General features: G+C 40.1%; 1 protein-coding gene across 3 annotated transcripts in view; it reads right to left on the bottom strand.

The window, feature by feature from the left end:
* The window catches only part of neurl1b (neuralized E3 ubiquitin protein ligase 1B), a 419,935-nt gene that overhangs the window by 53,135 nt on the left and 349,664 nt on the right, over positions 1-17,136 (bottom strand). For 2 of the 3 annotated variants that reach the window (XM_048543834.2, XM_048543835.2), the window contains exon 1: positions 12,514-12,766. The exons of the other annotated variant lie outside the window; for it this stretch is intronic. In XM_048543834.2, the coding sequence (XP_048399791.1) occupies positions 12,514-12,544 (31 nt within the window). In that variant the 5' untranslated portion in view covers positions 12,545-12,766. Of the gene's footprint in view, positions 1-12,513; positions 12,767-17,136 lie in introns of those variants that run through there. 3 annotated transcript variants of the gene reach the window in all.

Raw genomic sequence — 17,136 nt, 5'->3', positions numbered from 1 at the left:
CGGAGGCGGAGGAATTGGGAATAGGGGATGGAGTTTTTGCAGGAGGGTGGGTGGGAGGAGGTGTATTCTAGGTAGCTGTGGGAGTCGGTGGGCTTGAAATGGACATCAGTTACAAGCTGGTTGCCTGAGATGGAGACTGAGAGGTCCAGGAAGGTGAGGGATGTGCTGGAGATGGCCCAGGTGAACTGAAGGTTGGGGTGGAAGGTGTTGGTGAAGTGGATGAACTGTTCGAGCTCCTCTGGGGAGCAAGAGGCGGCGCCGATACAGTCCCTCTTCCATACCGAAACTGGCCCTATCACCCATCTCTTCCTCCGTTACATTAATGACTGTTTTGGCGCCGCATCATGCTCCCAAGAGGAGCTCGAACAGCTCATCCACTTCGCCAACACCTTCCACCCCAACCTCAAGTTCACCTGGACCATCTCCAACACATCCCTCACCTTCCTGGACCCCTCCATTTCCATCTGAGGCAACCACCTAGAAACCAATATCCATTTCAAGCCATCGACTCCCACAGCTACCTAGAATACACCTCCTCCCACCGAGCTTACTGCAAAAATTTCACCCCCTATTCCCAATTCCTTCACCTCCAACGCATCTGCTCCCAGGATGAAGCATTCCACCCCCATACATCTCAGATGTCTTGGTTCTTCAAGGACCCCAACTTCCACCCCGCGGTGGTCAAGAACGCCCTTGACTGTGTCTCCCGCATTTCCCACAACTCATCCCTCACATACCGTCCCCGCAATAACTGCCAAAAGAGAATCCCGCTCATCCTCACACACCACCCCACCAACCTCCGGATACAACTCATCATCCTCCGACACTTCCGCCATCTGCAATCCGGTCCCACCACCAAAGACATTTTTCCATCGCCTCCCTTGTCTGCCTCCTGGAGAGACCACTCTCTCTGGGACTCCCTTGTCTGCTCCACACTCCCCTCCAACCCCACCACACCCGGCACTTTCCCCTGCAACCGCAGGAAGTGCTACACTTGCCCCCACACCTCCTCCCTCACCCCCATCCAACACCACGAGAAGACTTTCCACAAGCAGTTGACGACCTGCACATCTGCCAATGTAGTATACTGCATCCGCTGTACCCTTTGTGGCCTCCTCTACATTGGGGAAACCAAGCAGAGACTTGGGGACCACTTTGCAGAACACCTATGATTGGTTCGCAATAAACAACTGCACCTCCCAGTTGCGAACCATTTTAACTCCCCCTCCCATTCCTTAGATGACATGTCCATCCTAGGCCTCCTGCAGTGCCACAATGATGCCACCTGAAGGTTGCAGGAACAGCAACTCATATTCCGCTTGGGGACCCTGCAGCCCAATGGTATCAATGTGGATTTCACAAGCTTCAAAATCTCCCCTCTCCCCACTGCATCCCAAAACCAGCCCAGCTCATCCCTACCTCCCTTTTATTCTTTTTCCTCTCACCTATCCCCTCCTCCCACCTCAAGCTACACCTCCATTTTCTCCCTACTAACCTCATCCCACCCCCTTGACCTGTCCATCCTCGTCGGACTGACCTATCCTCTTCCTACCTATCCACCTAGACTCACCTCTGCAGAATCCATCCCCGTCCCTTTAACTTGTCTCTCTCCTCTCCACCTATCTTCTCCTCTATTCGCCTTCGATCCGCCTCCCCCCTCTCCCTATTTATTTCAGAACCCTCTTCGCATCCCCCTTTTCTGATGAAGGGTCTAGGCCCGAAACATCAGCTTTTGTGCTCCAAAGATTCTGCTTGCCTGCTGTGTTCATCCAGCTCCACACTTTGTTATCTCGGATTCTCTAGCATCTGCAGTTCCCATTATCTCTGATACAGTTCTGTTAATATAGTCTGTTTTCGCTAATCTTTTGTCGACATTAACAGCAAGTCCACTTTTTTAGATGTTGTGTTCAGGCTACTCAAAATACATCTAATGTAAACCTATCTTAACACTTCTCTTATTTTTAATACCCACTATTTCTTTCCTAAGTAATAACCTTCCTAAAAGGTAATAGACAGCATTTCTCGAAATAAAACCACAAATGGCAATATTCCAGAAGCACATTCAAATTCCATAGCAGTTTCAAAATCAGTACCATAATCCATCTTTGAAAGAGAAGGAATGGAGTTACCTCTGGGTTATCAAAAATGCCCTGGTCACAGGAAATAAATAAGCTTCATACATCAAAAAGACAGTAGGAAACAAATATATCATTCTGTACCATCTTTCTGAAAACAGTTTTATACATCTGTGCATTTACCTCAGGTCTGCCATTCAAGATCTTGCATATTGGTTTGAATATGCTGTGAACATTCTAAAATAATGTTTAGAATAGTCAGAGAAAACAACTGCACAAGCCTTTCAGTTCTATCTGTATGAGCTTTTGGCTAACAAAATGCTTGAGGAAAGTTTTTTTTATTCCAAAGAAAGCAAAGCTTCATTAAGCCTATAATTACCAATTATAAAACAACAGATTTTTTTTTAAAAGAAGTAACTTATTTTCTGCTGAGCGAGAAGCCCATGATAAGTTGTATTAATACTGGATTAGTGGTCTGTTAAAAATGATAATGTCATAAATCATGTTACAAGCCTATGTTCATTAACTTTAGAATGGAAGTGATTCTTTGAATTGCTCATTTTGTCATTCTTGATTACTGAAATATCTTTTAAAAAATGAGGAAATTCACCCTACTATGATATTCAATATACTGTCTGACCTACTTATACTGGTTCCCCACATAATTTGATGCTATAATTTTACAGAAACAACCAGTTACATTCCAAAACAATACCTATTTTATTGCTCAATTTTAAAAAGAAAATTATACTATGAGCATTTAATCTAAAATTCAGCAGAATATTATTGTTTTTAAATTCTATCCATATGTAATGGATTAAATCAATTTCACCTACTGAAATGGCAGTCTAGAAATGTGACCAAGCCAGTTTACAACCTCCGAATAGGTGTTAGTCATGATCCTTGAATGTGATGATAGAAGCCCAGCAATTGCTCGAAATTATTATTTGGGTTGAGACTAAGTAGTTGCGACAAGCAGCAGGCTTCCGTTGCATTTCACCAAGAAACTCGACAGATTGACAAATTGGATTTTGAAGATTCAGATCGTCCCATGAATGCAGTTGCCAACAGGTTTCAGGATTTGGGGTAATGGATTTCTATGGAAGCAGGAAAAGCACCCCCCCTTCCTTTTGGCTCCACCTTAAACTCTTAAAAATGACAGACGTGATTGGTAACCATGGGCCAGGCAGCACCTGGCAGAGGATGTCTGATACTTTCTCAACTAATGCACCTATGTTTCTCAGGACACGTGCAAGTGGCTTAAAGTATGTTTCAGGGAACCATTCCGACAGTATGAAAATTGGTCCAACACCCATCTGAGATCAAAACTATTTTAGGCACCAGTAGTTTAAAACACCAAAACTGAATGTATTTAGAATAACTAAAAAGGGAAATTCAAAATAGAACAGTCATTTTTTTTCAGCAGAAAGCTGTACTTCAACTTGTAACACTGTGCGCCACTGATCATTTCGATAACATGTTGGCTCGTATATAGTATTTGGTTTCTGTGTTTCAGACTACTCTTATGTTGTTTGAGAGTTCTGGCCCCTCTGTTCCAAAGCGTTCATTTGTCCTGATACTTTTGTTAATTTCCATGTTTGATAAACAGAGAACCCACTTCACTATTTCTTTTACTGATCTTATCCTAATTATTCATGTAAAATTTGCTGTCATCAGAAAGTAGTTGAGTAACCTACAGAAGATTAGTAGAAATGGTTTATAGTAAAATTAATAGTACCCTACCATCTTAACTAATGATAATGACAAAGTAAATAAAAAAAGTCTTTAAAAAAATCAGTAAATTGACTGAAATGCAAGGGATTTTTTAAATACAATTGAAGGAAAATAAACTACTAAAGTTGTAATTATCTTTGTAGAAAACTGCAATATTGCATCAATTATATAGACTTTTCTTCACCACATGGATAGAAAGTCATAGAATCCCTACAGTGTAGAAACAGGCCCTTCACCCCAACAAGTCCACACCGAACCTCAGAGCATCCCACCCAGACCCATCTCCCTATAACACACCTAATCTACACGTCCCGGAACACTACAGGCAATTTAGCATGGCCCATCTACCTAACCTGCTACCTGTGGAAGGAAACCCACACAGACATGGGGAGAATGTGCAAACTCTATACAGACGGTCACCTGAGGCTGGAATCGAACCTGGATCCATGGTGCTGTGAGGCAGCAGTGCTGACCACTGTGCCGCCCCAATCATAGTATTAATTTGATAAATTTGTGCTGAATTCCCAACAATCAAAAGCAGTGAATTACTATGGATAATTGTTTCAAATAGGGTTTTTAATATAAACATTAAGTTTGTTCTAGATATTTGTTTGATGTATTGGCAGTGGCCACTCTTAGTAGCAAATACTACCTTTGCTTACATGCAATTTTTCACTTGTACAGTCTGGTGGTTAGGCAGTCTGGGTAACTATAGGACCTACTTATTATCGTGAATGTTACCATCTCCATTGCAAGTGGCACAGCATGCAGCTCTCCAATTAAGGACAGATTGATTAACACTTTATTGAAGCTAGGCCAGATTCTTATCTTACTTGAGATGCTTTAGTTTAAAGGTAACAAGGAAACCTACAGACAAAGTTGTATTAGGTCTCACTTACTGCAACATACTATCTGAATTGAAGGGTAATACCTAAAACATTGACTGCTCCTTTCCTCCAGATGCTGCCTGGCCTGCTGTGTTCTTCCAGCCTCCGGGTTTTCTACCTTGGATCTACCCCCATAAATAGGTAAAGCAGTCTTGCTTTTAGTCAGTGTCCGTATTGATTGAGACTCAGGCATTTATTGCACTTGATCAGCTCAACTCAAGGTAAACTGTTTGAGCATCACTTCACTCTGACTCTCAAGCTGGCCCTGCACATATGGCTATGCTCTTTTGTTCCTTCTGTTCACTAAGTGAAATGAGATTCCATCAGCTGTTATGTTGAGATTTGAATCTGTGGCCCTCAGAACTGTAATCTCGGTCTTTAGTTCAGTGACATTATGACATTACCACTGCTTCCCCACTCCCTAGTCTTCATGTTCACAGAAAACAGAGGGAGAAGTTCCACATCTTCAATTATCTGGGGTCTATCTGTGACCAAGGCTGTTCACTTTATTTGTCACAACCCTCTTAAAAGTGGATTCTTACGAGGCACCTAAGATGTGAATGCAAGAATAACACTTGTGAACAGCATATCAGAATTCTGAAGGAAATCACATATTATCAGAAATTGTTATGGATAGCAGCTATTTCATTAAGGTTAAAAATTTCTTCATTGTCTCAATAGGTCTACTATTTGCAGAATGATGCCAACATTATGGGTCTAACTTCCACACAGGCTGAGGTTACCATCAAGGATTTTCCTTCTGCATCTCTCTTCTCACCTGAGGTGTGGTGACCCTCCTATTAAACACTTCCAGTCATTTCTCTCACTAATGAGAAAGCAGTCCTTTGTGAGAATGGTGATTTTACCTTTGCCTTTAGACTCATTATCACCTTTTGTTAAAAACAACAGAGTTGACTGTCTCTTTAACTCTAAATCTTGATTTAATAATAGAAATATTTTATAATTTAAAGCAAAAGTCCCTCCAGGGCAAGAGAGCCGGAATAACTACTTCTGACAGAATTATTGGAAACATTCTACTTAATTTTCAAATAAAGTTTGATTTTGTAAAAAGAAACTAAAGTCACAAACAAGGTTAAAGCTGCCTGATAAGCTGTCCTTTGATATAAATATTCTAATCAAACTCAGTAAAAGTTCTGTAAAAATACTGTGTGTTGTTCAACATTTCACAAATTTGTTGGCAAATGATATTGTTCTTTAAAGTAATTTACACTCTTCTGCAAGCAAAGGCATGTTTCTGCTTGTGAATACAAGGTATTGTTGAGCTGTCCAGGCAGAAACAGCAAGCAAAGAATCTCAACAAGGAATTATTACGTGATTTTTGTGGTCAAGAGAGTTAATGACAGAGGAGCAAGACAAAACAAAAGGGTACAACGGCATTGCACCGGCAGAAGAATATAAAACACAACTTTATTCCACTATTAAGAAAGAATTGGTGTTACTAAATAAGCTATCCATTATATAATAGTGTAGGCATAAACAATACACTCACTGTTACAATTTAACATAAGTCAAAAGCCTGACATTAACAATCTACAGTTGTAATTTTGCAATTTCCAGAAACAGCAAATGAACCAGCTTACTACTTACATAAAACAATGGAAACTATTATTTACAGCTTATTTCAATCTAAACCATCCCTAATATTTACGTTCAAACAGATCTATGGTGAGCTAGAAACAAAGTGTGTGATGTTCATGTAACAACTGTAACAGTCACTATGAAGTGACTTCTGGACATTTTTATTACGCTTGTTTGAATTTTTTTATTTCAATGTGACATAGTAAAATTTGGCAAATTATATTTAAAAATGCATAAATATATCAGTTTGTAATATGAACATTTTATTTCCTCACACGAATTTTAAAATTTGGATGTTCTCAAATCTTCTTGTTTTCCAAGCTTGAATATAATGCTTCTGAGCGAATTCATAAAACATTGTTTGCCGTTTTAATCAGTAGCTGAGCCATTCTCACCATGTTGTTTGATTCAGCAATCAAGTGTTGTCTGATCTCAGTTATAGAAGCTACAAGAACATTAAGAATTAGCTCATCACTTTTAACAATGATGTATTTGATCCAAAAATAAGCTTTCAACTACACATCTGTATCAGCACTAAGACAACCAAGTTACACCTTTGTACATCATCCATCACCTCAGCTTGTCTGTAGCCAAAAGCCACACTAAGCTTCTGTAACATCTAGACTTCACAATCCATAAATTTAGACTTGTCTAAAACTCTACTGTGTAACTTGCACAAAATCCCAGCCAACTCAGTACTCACTAACAGATTTTGGCTCTCAATTAAGAAATACCAACATTTTAAAACACACATCTTTTTTTCTAAACTATTCCATGGCCTTGCCCCCTCTCCATGTTTGAACTTTCCACCACTCCACAATGTTCCTTTAATTCTTGCCTCTTCATCATCACCATTTTAAATTATCTAATGACAGCCATGCCTTCCACTGACAAACATCTAAGCTCTGAAATTCCAATTTAAACCTCAGCACTTTTCTGACTTTCTTCCTTCCTTTATGATGTTCTCTCCATGGACACTGTCTGACACACTGTGATCTCCAGCATTTGTTGTTTTGAGTACAGATGCCAGTATCTGCAGTAATTTGTTCCTACTTCTTTAACCTAGTTTGTAGTTCATTTGCTCTAACATCTTATGCAGCTTGCTGTCAATTATTTTTTGTTTGCTATTTGAACGATGTACTGCAAAATAGACAGTGCCTGTAGAATTATATGAAGAGGTAACACCTTCAAAAGAGGACTGTGAGGCAGAGTAAAACACATTAGCAAAATTCACAGAAAACCGTGAGACAAATAGTCTGCCTGTAGAATATGTTCCCCAACCCATATAACTTTGAAAGGCTTACTGCTGCCCAAAACGAGTTCCCTCGTTGCTTTAGCTCTATCAGTCACTTGCATTCTAGGTGCATAGGATATACAGCAAAGAAACTATTTACCGTCTAACAAGCCATTTGCCCTGGCCCCAAATGATCTATTTAGTTTTGTTTGCCATTTTGTTGCTATGCTAACCTACTCCCAGTCTGTTGCATCTAGTGCTACTTGCATGCCCTTCTCTTCCTTTCTGCCCCATATATTTTGCCTCCCCTGAAGATATTCACCAGAACAAATCCATGCAGTAGCAATTTTCTACGTTGTAACCATTCTGCAGGTAAAGACGTTGTTCCCTATTGATTTATTTGTAACTATCTTATATTTGCGATCTTTAGTTTTGGATTCCCTTCAACGTAGAATCACGGAATTGTTATGATGTAGAAGGAGGTCATCCATCCCACCGTACCCGTGCTGATTCTATTACCTAGTGCAAATCTCCTGCCTTTTCTCCATTTCCCTAAGCACAATTTCTATCCAAATAATCATCCAATGCTCGCAAGAACGCTTCAATTCAACCTGCTTCCACTCCATTTCTAGGTAATACATTCTATACCCTAACTACTCATAATGTGGAAATGTTTTTTTTCTCATGTCACCCTTTCTTTGTTTGCACAATGTTTTAAATCAATGTCTTCTCACCTTTTTCTGTCTTTTATGAACAGGAACAACTTCTCCCTATCTACTCCACCCTGCATATCCATCATTTTGAAAACTCACGTCATAAATTTAAAGATCTCTACTCGGTCTTCTTTCCTCCATGTAACAATGCATGTTAAGTGCACCTGCATTGATACAATCAACCAATGGAGTTCTTTTCTGTTCTCTGTTTTAGAAATATTCTCTAAGATTTGAGCTTGATATACTAATCAGCTTTAAATAATGCACGTAAGCTACTGTACTTACCTTGATTTGCTTGCAATTAAATTCATTCATGAAATTAATGAGAATCTATTCAGAATCACACTTGACAATCAAAATTTACCTGAAATATGCAAGCAAAATCAGACATACACGCAATAATAACTGTTGAAAATGATACAGGGGATATAAAATGTAGCTTGCTAGATTTATAATACTGTTGTTAGGAGTATTGTACCCAACTTCAGCCTTACTTTAGAAAGGATGCCAAAACCATGAGAAGTGTACAAAGAGAATCACTAAAATGAGGTGAGCGGCTTTAAATAAAAGTAACTGGTAACATTGGGATCCTTGCCTTTAGAAGTAAAAAAGGTTCCTTAGGCATCTTACAGGGATGTTCAACACAATGATGTATAAATAAGATTATTTGAAGAAAACTATTATCATTAGTACACAGGCAATATCTTCAGGACAAAAATTAATAACCAAATGAACAAGGAAGTAATATTAACCTTCTTACCAGTCACTTATGCAACTGGAATAAGGCAGAAGAAATAAAATCAATTGAATAGGTCCTGTTTTATTCCCACATGTGGCCTACTGCTGCTATTTTCTAGTTCAAACAGACAGGAGCCTTGTTAGCCTCTGCAAGTTGAGGTTCTACAGTAGCTAGCCATAGAAGCCAATATCAGAAACAACAACAACCTATCAAAAAAAATCTGATAACCAATTCATATGCAACATTTGAGGCAGAACCTGCTTCTCACAGATAAGACTCTTCAGCCACCAGCTAAATTACAATGTATAAACCTGGCCCATTCTCAAGGATTTGACTTATTGCACGTCCAACACTGTATGTAAATTGATCACGCTAATGTAGGTTGGACACCAACACATTTTAGATGTAGGTCTTGTCCAACCCCAATTGAAAAACAGTCACAACATTATCCTTTAAAGGGATCACTGCAGTGAAAGATAAAGCGACCATTTAGAGGGAGATTCTGTTAGCTTGCTAAGCATTAATTCCTGCACACTATCAAATTGGACTGGCTCTTCTCTTTAAATGTTTACATAGATTTTGGCAGTTTGATTCAGCTCTGCGGTTGGGCCACTGGATTTCTGCTTTGACAGTAGATTATTTCATTTCAAATAATACCAACTATGACAAGATTCTAGGCCTCTAACCCACCACCAAAGGCTTGTGCACCTCAAAATCCTCCCAACCACATTGTCCCTCCACCTTCTGTTCAATCATTACCAAAATTTTAAGAGTCTTGGAAGAATGGACTTTTTAAAAAATATATACAATACACTGTGTGCACAGAACATAGAACATTACAGTGCAGTACAGTCCCTTTGGCCCTTCATGTAGCGGAATATCTTAACAGACATGGGGCAAAAAGAAAATCTAAAATAGCATTTTTAGAAAAGGACAAATATTTGACAGAAAAACTCTAACAGGGTGGTGGGAGGAATAAATTAATCAATTGATGTGTCCATGAAAATCTACTAAGAATTAGATTTGGGAGTTCGAGACTAGTCAAAATAACTCTAACTTCTAATTAAAAAGAATGACTCTCTTTCCGTAGAAAGCTCTAGAGGCTGGGTGATTGACTTTATATAAGGCAGATTTAGATTTTTGATGGATAAATGACTCAAAAGTTTTGTTTGTCAGATAAGAAAGTGGAGCTGAAACCACAAGCAGTCATTAACTTATGAAATGGTGGAGCAGGTTCTAAGGGCTGAATGTCCCACACCTGTTCTTAAAATGTGAAAAGAAGTCATATCTTGTGTACCAACTCTTAAAAATCACTATTTCCAAAAAATTACTTAATGTAAAATATTTCAAATGAATTTTATAACACTGTAGTTACAGTGTTATATTCACTTGCAGTACATTACTTTAGGGAGGATGTCAAAGGCATGGAAAGCATGCAGAAGGGTTTCACAATGATGGCTGAGAGTGAATAGAAAAACTAGAGCTCTTTCTGAAGTGACTAGATCTTTCTCAGCACTGGCATAAGCATAATAGATTGAATGGCCTCCATCTGCGCTGAAATATTCTGTGATGGTAGCTTAGATAATTCAGACGTGTACCATGAGGTTCACAAATGCATACTATTCTGATGTCTGCTTAAATTACAGAAGTTATGTTATGAATATACAGAAGAAAAGGAAGTAGAAGTGAGCACTTCTTAACATAGATTATGTTGCAAATTTAAACTCCACCACATGCTTTGGTTCCCTTTATTTTATATATAATTGTTTAAACCTTTTTTTGTGATTCAAATCATGTTCTGGGTCTGCACAAAGACAAACACTAGTATTACAAATTGAACGTACTTATTTTTTCGGATGTGCCATAATTTTAGGTAGAATACACGCTGACTCCATCATCCCCTTAAATAGAAACAATACTAAATATCCTCCACTGCATACCCTCATCCTTTCAGAAGCAAATCCCAAAAGCCTTAATGAAAACACATGGGACATGTTCGCTGTTTATTTATGTAACAACAAAATGCGGTGCTAATTTTTCCAAATATTATCAAAACATGTTGTGGCTTATGTGCAACGTCAAGACTGCACTGCACTCAATGAAATGTGAACATGAAATTCTGGGCAATATTGCTTCCTGGAGAGATAGCCAGCACTATAGTTTTGCATTAATTAGTTCGGCTGTGAACCGTACTTTGCTGACAAAGAGACCCACTCCATTGACTGCTGTTCTAACCAATGGCCCCTATTCAGGAGCAACTGTCACGTTGTCTCACCACCTGTTTGGAACTTTTGGAAGTACAAGGCAATGAAGTGCCCTCCAACTGAAACACACACCTCCCCATGACAGCTGAAGACTGGAACCCCCAGTCCACCCTCCCTGATGCAGCAGTTAGTTGTAACTAAAGATAGCAGGATCTTTAAACAGTCACACGGACCTCAGTCCACATTCAGCTCAAAAGCTATTTTCCCCCCCTCTCTTGAAGGCACTTGACAGCTATGGGGAATTGGTTTCCAGGCATCCTATTTCTTACAGCGGCCTCGGCTTTTTATACAAAAAAAACCCTACCCTAATAAGCTCCCATACCTCTATATTTATAACTGCTGGTCACGAAAGGCCTTGCAGGTCTATTTATAATGTCTTGAAGTGACTTGAGATCAGAGGTGATTGCCATAAAAAGAACTGAGTTGTTAATCTAACCTTAATTGATGTGTTCCAGTTGACGAGGATTTTTTTTTAAAAAAATACATCATTTGGCTCATATTGTGGGGTGGATTGGGGCCACACTTCCTCATTCACAGCAACTTATATTATTTTCCCCCGATCTAGTACCCCTGAACAGGCTTCTCTCTGTACGTTGGTGACAATTGACTGGTCTTTTTTCTAAATTAACCTATGCTTCCTTAATCAACCGTTCAGAGATGTTACGACACACCTCGGGAGCAAGGTGGGACTTGAATCGGGGGTCTCTCGGCCCGTGGTGGGGGGGGGGGGGGGGGAGGTGGGTAGGAACATTACCGCTGTACTATAAACGGCTAGAAAGGGCACGGTGTGTCCCGAGCCTCCACTGACACTCGGGCATGTGATGGTTGGAGCAACGGAGGTGAAGAGCTCGCAGTGGCTGAGACTTTGGGGGCGCTGTCAGCAGCGGCTGCAGAGGCGGCGGGTTCGGCGCACAGATGCCGGGGTTGAGGGGGTTGGGCGGCGGCACTGAAATCATCCCGGAAAACCGCTTTGGCTAAAATCACCGCACCCACCAACCTGGAGAGTGAAAAAAAAGCATCAGCGGAGGGCCTCCCTCAACATGTACAACATGTGCCTCCCTCAAGCACACACAGCGAAAGATTTGCTTGTAAATTAGAATAATAGAAGATGGATCACACAACCAAAAACAAAGGTCGGACGCTCTATCCACGAGGAAAACCTATTCAGAGCGACAGCACTTTAGCCTTTCAAAGCTGTGGGAAGCTGTAAAATAAAGGCTTGTGGCTCCCGAAGCAGGAGATCGCGGCGGAGGGAGGAAGCTGCCTACCTGCATGTGTTTTCTGAGCACTGTTTCCCATCCCTTCCTTTCATTTAAAGCAAGGCAGAGCTGCTGGCGGTTTGTTTCATGTGGATCTCAGCTGTGCTGTAATTTCTGCCCCGGCTTCAGAACGTCCATCTACTTCTGGGAGCAGGTTGCTTCAATGAAACACACCGACAAGGAGATCCTGAGCTTCCAAAGTGATCTCAGTCTTGCCTTCGACACAAAGGATCCTGCCCCCCCCCCCCCAAGATCGGTTGAATCGAGCCCCCTCCTTATCTGAGGAATCACGCAGGGAGTGTAATTGGCCAGGCTCCCCCCCTCCCCACCCACACACACACACACACACACACACAGACAGAGTCGGCACTGGGAACGACCCCACTGGTCCCCCGGACTTAGGAAAAGTCAACTACTTCCGACTGCGATCTCTAATGATCCTGGCAACGGCGCTGCCTATCTCCCGTCACTGCATCCCACCGCTCATTCCCCCGGGCGAACCGAGAGCCCTACTCATTGAACCGCACAGCCTCCGACAGTCCTGCCACTGGATCACGCCGCTGATTATCTGCGCCGACAGCACCAACATTTGTGTTATTTTTTTCTCTCTCTCCGACAACCTGATTCCCCCCGCCCCGCAACCCCCACCTCCCCCCCCCCCCCCCCCCACCACACACACACACAGTCCTCCAGCAATCAGAAAACTGATTCTTAATCTGTGACAGGCACAGTGTGAGAACGACATCACGCCTTGGGAATGCTTCACAGAAGCTAACGTATAGAATAACCCTCGTATAATCAAGTTGGATTTTAGAACCCTTGTGTTGGTATATCATTTCATATGGAAGTTTGTAAAAATGTATCAATCAAATGAATTGAATTTCTGCAGGGTTTCTCCTTTCACCACTAAAGCAGAATTTGCTCACATCCCCATCCTTTTTTTTCCGATGTAAACGTCGTAAGGTGGGAAATTCCAGCTTGCTTGAAAAACAATCAAACCAACTATCTCATGATTACTGATTTTATATCCAAATTCAGCTTTATGATGAAAGTGAGTTGAAGTTCTAACTAAATAAGACCACTCTTAAATCACATAACTTGGCCAATCATGTATTGAGCATCAGGAGCACTCGAAGGTCCAATGCCTCTGATACAGTGCCAGCGCTCTGTTTTGAACATATCTTATGATTCACGCTAAACATAACAAGCATTGCATGAATTAGATAATAAAACAATAATATGAAACTAGGATCAGAGATAATGGGAACTGCAGATGCTGGAGAATTCCAAGATAATAAAATGTGAGGCTGGATGAACACAGCAGGCCAAGCAGCATCTCAGGAGCACAAAAGCTGACGTTTCGGAACTAGGAATCGATGCCACATATTTTAGATGGCTGTTAGCACAAATTCGTAAGTTCTAAATCACACAATAAAAGGTATCTTACACAGAAGGCATTAACAATCTTCACAATTGTCCTCAATTTCATCAAACTCCTGGTGTTTCCTACAGTAGGTAAGTCCATGTAAAATCTATAGCCCTGCATATGACCCACAGATACACTACATCAGTCTATCATATGCCTCTAATAAATGTGACTATGCAAATATTCTCTTTCAAAGTCAAAATCGAAAAGTGGAAAGCAAAGAAAATCCAAGTAAACCCCAGCACATTAAAAAGACAACCTGGGAATTCTTCCTGGCTAAAAATGCCACCATAGTTTATTCAGATTGGTTGATGGAAAATAAGAATGAACATTTCACTTGGGTGGCTATGGCATTAATTGATTTTTAATCCAGTAGTGTTAGTACTCTTGCTTGCAGACATAGAATCCATGGTAGATTCATTCCAGGGTCAGTATTAACTCTGAGCACTAATGAAAAAATAGGAGATATCCAGTTGGCTAAAAATTGAGATGTGTATAACAAACTGCTGACTTGATGCCTCCTACTTTGCATTATTACCCAAAGTTAAGGTGACCCCTCTCCAACAAGACTTTAGAACTTAATTAAAGTTAACTCAATGATGCAGTCCCTTGAAGTTTTGCTTTCTAAGATATGATGTGCTTTGGATTAGATATTAATCTAAAACCTCATTCCCATACTTAGATGGTTGATAAAGTTTGAAGATGAACCAAAAGCATCCTGCGGAAAATATCATGAGGAAAATATTTTGCTGCTCATTCACCTTCTTACTATTCACATGATTTGGCTATGTTCAAAATGGCTGCTGAATCTGCCTACAGTTTGGTTCAATGTATGTGAAAAATTCAGAGATATAACAAGGGGTTGTTCACATGTAACTCTTTACAAATAGATAACAAAACAAACTTAATTTTTATCCAGCAGTCTCAAAAATCATATATCTGGGCCAGGTGATTTTGCATTTTCAATGCCGGCATTTTAACACTATAACAAGCAGTAGTGATATAATAATGGTTATTCAAACATCAGGGTTTGCTGGATCACCAATATTAACTGACATAAAATACACTTTGATGAAAAATTACATTTTTACACTTCACTCTGCTACCTTACTCTCCTATTTCGTCATTCCCTCCGCTTCTATTCTTGATCTCCTAAACTCTATTTTCATTTTTACCTTATTTATCCAAATTTATCAATTGACATTTGTCTAAATTTAAAGCCTCTTCCTAACTATACATTTTGAAAGTGGACACAAGTGGATGCTTGATTGTCATAATCTGAAAGCTAGTTTTAGGATTTGAATTTTCAGCCAATCAAAAATTGCAAGAGGAGAATAATCAAATTGGTGATATGTCCCATTTTATTGTTTCACGTGGCTTTGACATTATGGAGACTGTCAGCATTGTTGCAGTGGGGTGGTGGTGCTCCAAAAGAAATCGTGAGTGATTTACCACCCTGTTCCTCCAGACATTTGGCTGTCCCTATCTTCCAAAGGGTGCAGTGCCGGGTGACAGCAGTACTTACTTTAAGTCAGGCAGTAGTCATTTTTCAAATGTAAAGTAGCACCTAATAATATGCATAGGATTTAGTTTGGCTTTTGGGGAGAGCACTGAGTGGAGTAGCATCAAGCATACTTTGCACATTACTGAGTGGTGATCCAGCTGAAGAAGAGCCCAGAAAATAAGTTTTCATTTATTTTTGTGGGCATTGGAGTATCAACAGAGCTTAGTTCTGTTTCTCCTCTTCTGAGAGCAGATCTCCTCTGTGGACATATATCAATGGTCATTCTTTTTGCAAAATATATGTGAATAATATGCAACATTTTATTTTCTTATATTTAGGATTTGAATTTGAATTTGAATGAATTACAGGATATGAATTACTTGAATTGGTGGGAGGAGATTTGAAATTAGCTACTTACTGCATATTACTGTAGTCAGATGTAGGTCCCTTTCTGAATGAAATGTAATTGTATGCTCCCACGCCAGAGGATAAAGATTTTCCTATTTGAATCATCAAATGCTATTATCTTCAAAGCACCAAGCTGTAGAACAGTTTAGGCTGGATTTCCTTTCTTTCAGGATGGGACTCACACTCGTGACTCCTAACCCACATGACCTTGACATAGTTTCCTGAGATGGGCTGTTTCTCTTTATAGTACAGGCATTTGTTGAGATTCTTGGATCAAAAGGAAGTCTGGCCACCATCAAAGAGCAAAATGAAGGTAGGGCTGCAGCAGGACATCCACTGAAGTAGAATCATGACAGAGTGGCCAGCAGTGTTCCTTACATAGCATGGGTTCATCTTCTAGTTTGGGGGAGAGATTCATTCTGCTTGGTTGTTGTCATACTGTTATTTCTGATGTTATAAGGAATAATAAAAACTAAAATACTTTGATGTATTGCTAAAAATAGACACAGAACATCTCATAGAACTTTTATTTCATTCAATACACTGATGCATTGGCAATTGATTGCTGAATAAGATTCTATGAATTTCTTGCTAATCTTGCAGTTTGTAAATTCACCAATGTTGCCATTTCAACTTTGCAATTGAAAATTTGTCCAAACTCAAAAAAATGCCTGCAGATATTGAGTCTGTTATAGTTTTTGTTTTCTCAAGGTTATAAGAGATTAAGTTACACAAGAATACAAATGCTATGCACAACGGTATGACATGCATCTCATAGTGGCGATGCAAATCAGATTGTGAAATATTGAGGTCTAAATTTTCAGTCATGGGTGAGGGTTGCAGAGTGGGAAGAATTTTCAGCTCCACAAAACTGACCTGTGAGAAAATGTCCCGGATTCCTGATTTTGGTTCTGGAGTGGTTATCTGTAAATGGGAGTTGCGCCATTGCCTCTAGACAGTAATTGGAGGCAGCTAGATTTCGGCTGTGTGGAAGGCCCACTCTCGGATTGAGGAATTTGTTGCAGCTTTCAAAAAGGCACTAAAATTAAAAGCAATCCTACAGCTCTCACAGCTCACTCATGTCAACCCAAGCCACCTCAAACTGTTTACATGCCATATGTATGGCCATTTATGCTCTCCATGCAAAACTATCTTGCTACCTATTCCCAGTTTAGGGCTAACATATGCCTACTTATGTTTCACTCTTCATGTCAACTAGTGCTCACCACAGCAAGATCTCGAGACTTGTGCTGGGATGAAATGAGTTAAAATTCTAAGTGTCAATTGATGAATT

The sequence above is a fragment of the Stegostoma tigrinum genome, chromosome 13, assembly GCF_030684315.1.
Source record: "Stegostoma tigrinum isolate sSteTig4 chromosome 13, sSteTig4.hap1, whole genome shotgun sequence".
NCBI lineage: Eukaryota > Metazoa > Chordata > Chondrichthyes > Orectolobiformes > Stegostomatidae > Stegostoma > Stegostoma tigrinum.
The sequence above is the reverse complement of the archived record's forward strand: the minus strand, read 5'-3'. Positions and strand labels throughout refer to the sequence as shown.